The sequence below is a fragment of the Melanotaenia boesemani genome, chromosome 2, assembly GCF_017639745.1.
Source record: "Melanotaenia boesemani isolate fMelBoe1 chromosome 2, fMelBoe1.pri, whole genome shotgun sequence".
In the NCBI taxonomy this organism is placed as follows: Eukaryota; Metazoa; Chordata; class Actinopteri; order Atheriniformes; family Melanotaeniidae; genus Melanotaenia; species Melanotaenia boesemani.
The window spans coordinates 3269266-3279995 of record NC_055683.1 but is presented as its reverse complement, the minus strand read 5'-3'; the positions used below and the strand labels follow the sequence as shown (position 1 = coordinate 3279995).

The following is a 10730-nucleotide window of genomic DNA, read 5'->3' as shown; positions in this document are numbered from 1 at the left end:
GCAGAAAGAAACAGAGCGGGAATAAATCCTGACTGCTGCAGGCCGCAGCTTCTGTTCTCATCCGAGTCAAATAGGAATCAACTCGCATCGAGGAATTTCCTTCTTTCTGCGTTTTTATATAATATAAAAAAAACTTTTAACCATCTCAGTGTGTTTACTGACAAGAAAGCCGCCTTGCATAGCAGATAATAGTAAACATGTATGCATAAAAATATAGATGATCTGTTTTATATATAAGATACCGGAAGTATGGCGAAATATTTTCCTGTGCGCACCAGAGTCTGGAATTAAAGTTCATCTGCAGGAAGCTGCAACATCTACATGTCCATCTGATCTGAAAGTTGTTGTTAAATATGTTTAATGCTGTCTTAGAGCACGCGATGCTGTGTTGGAAGAAGGCACGGAGCAGATTTCGGAAGAGAGATTCCTGTAACTAAAGCTTACGTGTTTTCAAACTGAGAACTGAGGCTCGAAGCTGAATCTGACTGGCGGGTGTGATTTTTAAATTCTTTTAAAATGCAGTGTCTCCTTCCAAACAGCTTTGCTCGTTACACGCACACGTGACGCAGATGGGAGGAATTTCCACGCGCACAGCAACTGAGCCGCTGCAGTCCATTAAGGTGGAAGGTGATTCATGATATCGACTGTTGTCTAATCCACCTCTGGGTGCTGAGTTTGGTTATTAACCCTCCTACTACATCACGAACAAACAAACGGCTTGCCGTCCATCGAGCGCTGATTAAAATATGGTAGCAAGTAGAGAAACAAGTCAAATAGATTAGAAACTAAAGATAAACACCATTATGAAAATGTGCAACCCCATCTGTTCCGTGTCCATATTACTGGCCTGGTGAAAGCCCGTTTCAGCACCTGCACGTGCCTCTGTTGCAGCAACGAACTAATAAATAACTAATAAAAGAAGTGCTTGAGAGAGAGGAAAAACGCTTCCCTCTTTTTATTGGCCCACCGGTCTTTTGTTGCATCATTAGTTGTGCCCTCCCTTCAAAATCTCAGACCTGATCAAAGAGAACATTTTTTAGATGAGTCCGACTCATTTACAGAAGGATGGAGTGTTGTTGCTCCACCAGGTTTTAACTCCAACCTTCCTACTGAACATCACACTTTAACTCTGAACTCTGCGGCTTCTCTGCGCCTTTCAGAGATCAATAAAACAATCAGGAGATGAACGGTTGTCCACCAGTCGGAGGTTACTGGTTCCCAGGATTCCCCAGTCCACTTGTTAATTAATCCTTGGGCAACATACTGAACCTAACCTGGCTCCTGATGTATTTATCCCTGTGTGTGTGCGTACGTGTGTTACGGATATGCTCAATGCATATAATAATAATAATAATAATAATAATAATAATAATAATAATAATAATAATAATAATAAAGAGATGAATCTGTGTTTGCATGTGGCTCATACTGGATGAATCCGGTCCATTCAGCCGCGTGACCCCATGTTGCCTATAACTTGGAAGAATTGTGTGAATAACTAACAAGGAGCGTGATGGACAGCCTACACGGCAGTGCACACGCCTCTGAGTGTGCAGGTGTCCTCTCCTCTACTCCTTCGGTTGGTCTTTGTTCTGTTTCTTCATTTTCATTCTCCGATTCTGGAACCAAATTTTAACTTGACGCTCCGTCAGGTTGAGCGCGCGAGCCACCTCGTGCCGCCGGTCCCGCGTGAGGTACATGTTGAACAAGAACTCCTTCTCCAGCTCCAGGGTCTGGTATTTTGTGTAGGGGCACCGCTTTTTCCTGGAGGAGCGCGCGTGCAGCCAGTTGGCCGAAGGGTCATCTATAGAAAGACATGAAAAGAAGAAAGAGTAAATAATCAATGGGTTAAAGATAAAGGGACGAGAGTGACTAGTCCCTTTATCAGGGGCTATTCTTGGATAATCATTTGGTGACGTGTGTGTACACGTAATGAAAACGGGGCTTTTGCTATTAATACGGTTTTGGTAAAACTGATACAGTGAGGTGATTACGTTGGTTTTGGAGGACTAGCGTTCTGGGGTTGGACCACAGCAGCAGTAAGCTGGAGCTAATGCGGATCGACAGTAATAAATAAATAATAATAATAAATAAAAAAGTCTGACGTGTCTTTTCTTTCTTTCTTTCTTTCTTTCTTTCTTTCTTTCTTTCTTTCTTTCTTTCTTTCTTTCTTCTTTCTTTCTTTCTTTCTTTCTTGCTTTCTTTCTTTCTTGTTTCCAAACACCAACGCTTTGCTACAGGTGACATTTAAACAGCTTCAGCAGGGCAACATGGGCGGAAATGGACCATCCTGCTTCACATCACAGGAGACACATTTCCTGCTGCAGAGGAAAAACATGAACCCAGCACGTTGGCAGAAATAACAGGAACAAAAATATGACAATTGTCACTTTCAAACTGACTATTGTTTTAATTAAATTTAGCAAACAAATCACTTATTAATGTTAATAAAGTGTTATTATAGCTATATTAATATCTCTGTGTCTAAACTGTAAGTACTTTCAAAACTCTGTGAATGAATTCTAATTTAATGAAGAAAATAAATTCAATATAACTCTAAATTCTAAATTCACAAAGCAGCCTTATGTTCCTCTTTAGCTTCATTACATTAGATAGATAGATAGATAGATAGATAGATAGATAGATAGATAGATAGATAGATAGATAGATAGATAGATAGATAGATGGATAGATGGATGGATGGATGGATGGATGGATGGATGGATGGATGGATGGATGGATGGATGGATGGATAGGTGGGTGGGTGGGTGGATGGATGGATGGATGGATGGATGGATGGATGGATGGATAGATAGATAGATAGATAGATAGATAGATAGATAGATAGATAGATAGATAGATAGATAGATAGATAGATAGATAGATAGATAGATAGATAGAAGACTATACAGGTGGAAGAACGTGGAAAAAACATAATTTCTTCTGGATTTTAAAAGAACAAAGCAGAAAAGAACACGAAGGAGTTTTTGTGTGTATGAATAAGACATTATTTTAGATCCAGAGAGAGAGGCCATGATAGTTGTTCTGTGATGGATAAAAATACACGTCTCCCCTTTTCTTTCCATTAGCTGAGCTATAGTTAGCAGCCATCATCAGTGAAAATGTCCTTAATACCCTCTGGAATCAATTTCCTCCAGCCTGTCCAACAGGACCAGCATGTAGACGATCGATTACATTCCAGAGGAGAATATAATGTCAGGCATTGGCAGAAGTGTGTGTATGTATATTGTTAGGTGTGGGGCACTGGGGTATACAGTGTTTCTGACACTTAAAATGGGTGCTTTGCACTCCTTGGCTGTATAATCATATAATATGATCCTAAGGACCATACATTACTCTTGGAGATATACCAAGACTATGGTTGTCACTCAACATGACAAACTGAGAGGCGGGGTGGAGGGGGGGGGGGGGGGGGGGGGGGGGGGGGGGGGCTTGAGGGGCTCGAGCCCTGTATCAACCCTGATGGATGCATGGGAACAGTAACCAAAATGGCAGTAAAGCCAATATCATGTCCCACCTCTTTAATTCTGCCTCCCTCCCTTAGCAATTTCACCCTAATAGTTCCAGAAATTGACCTCTCATATATCCCACGGCGCGTTATTACATTTCCCAGTCGTATTTTATCTAACCCCCACCCCATCCCAATACCTCAATCTAGCCAAACGCTTACACCCCATCTCTCCCATATACCAACAGAAACGCTCCAATTAATGAAGTTGTTCATCCGGTATTATTACTTAACAAACTTCAGGGGTAATAACTTTCTCACTCTGCCCACCAGCAGCACAGAGACTGAAATGTAATCTTGTGGTTTTTCTGGATGGCTGCCTAGCACCCATAACACAAAGAGAAATCTGTAGCTGGTGGTAAGATTTCAGTCATGTTATTCACACGGCAGCCATTTTAACTGAACCGGCCAGAAACTCAGCTCGGATCTAACATCTGTCTGATCAAACCCTTCATAATTTTTCTGGGTCATCAATAACAACAAGGGTGTTGAAAATTACTGACATTCTGTGATATAGCATGCCAACAAATTGTAAAGTCAAAGTCTTTAGGAATTTAGACAAAATATTAATAAAAATGAAAGCAATGTTAAACCAATTCTGTGAGGACATAACTTATAACATCTCAACACTGCATACCAGCCAACATGCAGCCTTCCTTTCGGTATCTATGAAAAGATTTGTGTTGACAAACCTTCTCTGAGCCAGAGTTTTAATTAATGGAGATTTAAATGGTTCTGCATCAGATTCACATACAGCAGCTAATCTGTTTAAATCAGAAGATTTCTAGAATATGACACATAGGAAAGAAAAACACAAACAAACAAACATAGAGAGAGTAAAGGCTTTTCAAAGTTTTCATAATAGTTTTTGGGGAAACAACATTTATCTTTTTGGTAACTTTAGAATTGGTAGTTTAGTAGTTTAGTAGTGGATAGGGTTTTCCTGGTATTTGGAAATGGTTTTGTACTTTTTATTTTGTTGAATTTTCCAAATAAAATCACATTTGAAACTTAAATGTTTGTATTTGCTTCTACTCTGAATATCATTTGTTTGATTTGTGGTTTTTTTATGAACTTGTGGGCAAGCTGCCTTTTTGGCCACTTTTGGAAAAGAGATTTCTAAAAATTGATGAGGTTTTATCTGGTTAGATAATATAATAAAAAAAAATTATATTAATCTAAATTCTTAAAGCTAACCAGGAAATCACTTTGTGTCCAATTTGTGGTGTCAGAATGTGGGTGACTTCATGAAAACAAGGGTAGGAAACATATCATTTCCCAAAGGTGTCCTGTTGCCACTTATTATCCAACAGCTTTATGAACACTTTGTCTCTTCTTGACGAATCTATACACCAGAAGGATTTTTTTAATACTCTAGAAGGATTTTTGGTGTTAGTGTTTAATATTTCTGAGACCAGTGTGTCAGATGAAATGACAACTTCTGACATGTTGGAGATGAAACACTGAGAAAAAGATCAATATTTGATCCGCTGAGACTGGACAGTTTGGGAGAGTCAGGGTGGGGCAGGGGGGTGGGGGCAAGCTGTGGTGATGAATCATAGACGTGTCTTTCAAGCAATGCAGAAGAGTCAACTCCTGTTGGGGAGAACCGAGTCTTCAGCCGCTGCTGTTCAGCAGATGGGGCAGCATTTCATGGACACACCATGCAGCCAATTACATGCTAAGATGTTCATTCCATAACTAGAAGGAAGGGGGCAAAAACTTTGAAGACAGTTTAGTATGAGAGACCAAGTTCACAGAGAGACAGCAAGAGACAGGGAGAGGGATTTAAATGCAGGCATGTCAGGAAAAAGTGAATAAATGAAAGATCTGCTAAATGAAGGTTTCGAGAGTCTGTTGAAGTGGGGGAGGGGGGATCGAGGTCTCCTCGTGTATGTGTGGGTTCTCTCCAGCTACCCTAGTTATCTCCCACAGTCCAAAGACGTCCATGTTGGGCTAACTGGTCACTCTAAAATATCGTGAGTGTAAGTGATTGATTCTTTGTGTTGGTCCTGTGATGGACAGATGGCAACCTTAGTCATTTAGTGCCCTGCTTATAGTACTCCACGTGGTTACGAGGCAAATTAAATGATAAATTAGGCTAAGCTAGGTTAACCAGCAGCTGATGGAAGACTTGCGATTCATGATAGTACCATCAATCTTCTCATCTTTACTCTAAATAAGAAAGAAAATGTGAATTGTCTTTTTGCACTCTTAGATTTTTGCTCTCAGATTGCCAAATCGTTAAGCCCATCTTTACGACTCAGAGAGGCTACCTAGCTGCTCTTTTTATGCTCATTTATGTGATAGATCTATGCCAGTGGTTCCCAACCTGGAGTCCGGGATCCCTCAAGGAGGTCCCGCAAAGAGCACGGGGGTCCCCAAGGCTTTAAACATCTAGAGACATTTTGTAATTAATGTCCACAAATTGTCCCTATTTTAAGAAAGAAAAGCTATATGTTGTTAATATAACTTTGGCTTTATTGAAAGACAGAACTCAGCCAGAAAACATTACTTATGATGAGAATCTCACTTTGGAAAGCATAAAACCAAGCAAGATTTCTGCACGAGGTGGGGCAGGGCATCCATGGCTTTTAAGTATTTGCATGAAGGGGGTCCCCAGGGAAAACCACCGATATATGCAACTGGGATAAGGATCAGCACCTCCAATCTCAACCAGAGAAGAGTGGAGTGTCGTCTCAGGGTTGACATCCACAAGAGGATGGGTGCCATGTTCGCTATGATGTGGACTCTGCATCAGTCTGTCTTGGTGAAGAAGGAGCTGAGCTGGAAGAAGAAGGCCTTAAATTCCCATCTGAACTATATTCCTATCCTCACCAGCTGTGGGTGACCGAAAAAACAAGATCATGGATATCAGCAGCTGAAATGAGTTTTCTCATCAGGATGTCTGGACTCTCCCTTAGAGATTGGAAGACGCTCAGTAATCAAGAAGGAAATCCAAGTAGAAAAGCTACTCTTCCACATCCAGAAGAGCCAGACAAGGTGGAACGGACATCTGGTTAGGATGCCTCCTGGACTCACTAGTAAGGTGTTCTAGGCATGTCCCACCTGGTGGAGCCCCTGGGGGAAGATCCAGGATACGCTGGAGTGACTTAAAAATGGCCAATCATCATGAGATTTCCCTGTCCAATCATCATTTGGTCTGTGTTGTGTAACCAGCCGATTTGTCCCGATGATCCAACCCGAAATGGGTCGTAGTCGACAATCAGGAACATTGAACATGTTCAATATTTCAGAGCCGATTTCTGAGGAACTTCAACGACTCATGCATTCTGACTGCGTGGATGGTGATGTGGTATGGAATGTAGCCAATCAGAGAGCGAGCTGGCTGGGGAACAAGGAAGTAAATAAAGTCTGTGTTCATGCCGTCTCCAGTCTGTTATTTTTTTCAGTTCTGGCTTTTTCTGTTAACAATAGTCCCAAGACCGCCATCATTCCCTCGTCCTATATATCCTCTTCCATGCTGTGTGTTGTGTTTTCCAATTGTTGATGTTTCTTCTTCATTTTTTGCCAGTTGTTGCTATGCTTCTTCTACGTGTCAACATTTGTCTGGCTCGGAGGACTAGATTGTAGATGAGTTGCTGGACAGCATCGTTATGTGTGTGTTATTCTGTGATTACATTTTCGGAGCACTCCACACACATAATGATCAAAAATGATTTTTTTTTCTTCACGTGTGAGGTCTTCACCAGATAAAAAATCTCATATGATTAAAGAAATTGTTATGTGAGTACCAGGCCTTAGGATGGATGGGTGGATGGATGGATGGATGGATGGATGGATGGATGGATGGATGCTACCGACCTGTGGCCAGTTAGCCATCCCTCCAGCTGTTCATTTATTTTTCCAGCCTTTTGTTACCTCATCACAAATGTTACTGAGATGTTTTGATTTTATCAAACTAAATAAAAGTTAATCTTTTCATAAATTAAAAAAAACTTTCTCACTTTAAATATTATTGATTCATGAGAACCGGCTATTATTTTCATGAATTGGATTGTATGAACACTGTTGTTATAAATGGGACTAATGTGCATTTGTTTTAGGTGGATCACAAAAACTGGCTGGAACTGGTTATATCTGCTAAGTATGTTGAGGTGACTTTGTTGTGATTTGTCTCTGTACAAATGAAGCTGAATTGAATTTGATTTGGAAGTCATTGCATTTTGCTCTTTTTTGGAACTGGGGTTGTGGCAGGGACATATAGGCTGTTTTGGAAGAGATTCTTAGTTTTTTCACGTTTGAGCAGACAAACCACCGCGACCAGCAAGTCTCACTGAGACACGCAGTGTTACAGGGAAGTATAATAATTCAGGGTGGAGCTGCTGGAGGTTCCATCCAAACCTTAACCAGCCCCCCTGCTCTGATGAATAGCTCTCTCAGATGTTGTTATAGTGTGTGTGTGTGTGTGTGTGTGTGTGTGTGTGTGTGTGTGTGTGTGTGTGTGTGTGTGTGTGTGTGTGTGTGTGTGTGAGAGAGAGAGAGAGAGAGAGAGAGAGAGAGAGAGAGAGAGAGAGAGAGAGAAAGACAGAGGTAATTTCTTTGTAGTGAAATTTGTATTCCTTTTACTGTAAATATCACTGTGGAAATAGTATTCTGTCTCCCACAAGCACACAGGAGATGGATGGATTAGAGCCTTCCATCAGATTTATGGTGAGGGATTAGAGGAGGGAAAAAAGAGCCTTCTCACAATAAGATTCATTTTAATAATATATAATAAAACATTTTTTGTTTGTTTTTTTAAAGTCATGCGTAAAAGAAATAAAGAAACCTGTAAAGGATTTTATAAATGAACCTCTGCCATCAGCAGAGGAGTCTGAATGTTGTTTCAGTGGAAGTGATGATGGAAAACCGTAGAAATCGTGTTGTTTTTGGCCAGACTGTGGGCGGTTTTCTATCCAGATTATTACAATTTAGGACAAGTGAAATATTATTGTTATTTTTACATTGGATGAAGAAAACTTTATCTCTTCCATAATAACAGTGGCACATTGGAAGAGCTGTGTCTGGTGTGAAGCATTGTATATTTTATTTAATATTCAGAAGTAAATATTCACTTGCATGTCCTCAGCTCTGTGATGGAGCCTCTGAATTATAGCAAAATAGTTAAGTTTGTTTAGTTTTCAGTGAAAAGACTCAAAGTTGGTGGTTTATGTGAGGAGAAAATCGAAAAATGACAAATAAATAAATAAACAAATAAAGAAAATAAACAAATTTCCTTAAGAGTCCAACATTCATGTCGGGACTCTTCAGTTATGACCATCGGTTGGTCCACGCGGCAGATTGGATTAAAAAGTCTACATTTTAATACACGTACAATACATGAATTATTTTACAGAGACCGAAGGATTTCTCACTGTCGAGACATGAAGCTGCTTCCAGCCGCCAGAGTCGGACCGACTCCAGTCCTCAGTTTAGTGATTTCAAGGAAAAGGCAGAAATAAATTCAGCTGGTAGAAAAAAAGATGCAAAGGAAGCTTCTTAACAACATTCATATTATAGCTTAGCAGAAGAGTTAGATTACACATGATCACTTCATTTATTTATTTATTTTTGGTTGGAGAAACACACACGTGTAAACACTAAAATGACTTAATAAAAAAACATCTCGTTCATATGAAACGTGTTTTAAAAATAGTTATAATTTCCCTCTTCTACTTATAAATAATGCTATGAAGACGCTTCCTCTGTATGTTTCTTTTTTTTCCTTAGAAATATATAAATACACACATGCGCGCGCGCTCCGTGAGGTTGGGCAAATACACATTAGTGTATATATATATATATATATATATATATATATATATATATATATATATATATATATATATATGAACAGCTGAAACACTACGGCTAAAGACATGGTGGGTAACGGGGGTAATGTGAGAGTAGAGGTCGGCAGAGGGTGGGGGGTTTGGGAGTCCTGGCTTTCTCCGCTCTTTGTTCTTGTTTTATGGCAGCATTAAAAGCAGTTACAATCTCCCACTCCATTCTCCCCTTCCCACGCGCTATTTCCTGCTTTAACAACTTACTTTGATCCAGTCCGTCTTTGTCTTCGTTCCCTTCACAAACGTTCTTACTCTCCTCGAACCCTCGTCCCGGGATGGCTGCCGGATGGTGGCTCAGCTCGCGCGCTGCAGAAGAAATTGACTCCAGGATGTAAGTGGTGGTCTCGTCCTGGTGTTGGCCGCTGCTTTTGAGTGGGATCTCCCGGCCTTGATGGCCGAGGTGGGGCTCCAGCTTGATCTGGCCTGTTTGGCTCTGGCCCGGGACAGACTCGGAGTGGCTCGGAGGACAGTCTAGCCATGAGCGTATGTAGCGTGTGTCCGCGGCGGGAACGTGCTGGGCTGGGATGTAAGGGTGGTACACAGTGGCGAGGCCACTGGTTCCGTGGTGCGTACTGAAAGGGCTCCATGATGACGAGAAGACCGGAGGTTTGGGCTGGAAACTGCAGGATGGATACGATTCGGAATTTGAATGCACCGCGTGCGCCGCGCCGACGGGCTGCCTTCCTTCCGCGGCTGCGGCGGAGCTGGAACTGGAGTACTGGATGCTGGAGAAGCGGGCTGGACCTGAAAGTTCATCATTGTCGTGACTTATGATGGAGTCCACGTAGTAGTTGGTTAAAGTTCCAGAAATGGACATCCTCTGACATTATCTGGGATACACGTTACTAACCCGAAAACAACAACTGAGACATTATCAGATGTTCCCCACTCGCTTTTTTTCCTCTTTATTTCTGCCCCTTGCTGCCTCGACCCCCTCCTCTCTCTCTCTCTCTCTCTCTCTCTCTCTCTGTCTCTCTCTCTCTTTCTTCTGTCACCCTTTCTTCCAAACAACTTGCTCTCTACAGAGAGAAAAACTGGTACAGCCTACAGCCTCGCACTGCGCGCGGGGGTTTGACGGGTCTGTGCATGAGGCGCAAACTGATTGGCCGGACTTTTGCTTCGGGCCTGAAAAAGCATAAATCCTTTCTGCAACACCACCTCCCGCCCTCCACCCTCTCCCTCATTTTACATTGTCTCGTTACAGAAAAAATGCAAAATGAGAAGTTCATCTAGTTTAACTGTCGATCCAATAAAATCATCCTATCATGTAAACTCGCGCATTTACGCGCAAACAGAGAATATTTCTGACTAATTGAGACAACATATATTGCTTTTTATTTATTTATTTGAAT

The 10730-nt window shown here is 41.3% G+C and overlaps 1 protein-coding gene across 1 annotated transcript; it reads right to left on the bottom strand.

Annotated features, from left to right (window-relative positions):
• Positions 1-1416: 1416 nt before the first annotated feature.
• Positions 1417-10195, bottom strand: hoxb9a (homeobox B9a). The gene is made up of 2 exons (XM_041970990.1): positions 9583-10195; positions 1417-1804 (listed from the first exon to the last, which is right to left on the bottom strand). Exons 1-2 carry the CDS (start codon positions 10193-10195, stop codon positions 1569-1571), a joined length of 849 nt encoding a protein of 282 aa, XP_041826924.1. The 3' UTR covers positions 1417-1568.
• Positions 10196-10730: the final 535 nt, after the last annotated feature.

What these genes read in the sequence shown, in the direction of transcription:
- hoxb9a (XM_041970990.1), bottom strand. Translation starts at nt 10,195, where the DNA reads ATGTCCATTTCTGGAACTTTAACCAACTACTACGTGGACTCCATCATA. An exon ending in CAAAGACGGACTGGATCAAA is followed by an intron (nt 1,805 to 9,582) that starts GTAAGTTGTTAA and finishes GTCTTTCTATAG; the next exon opens with ATGACCCTTCGGCCAACTGG.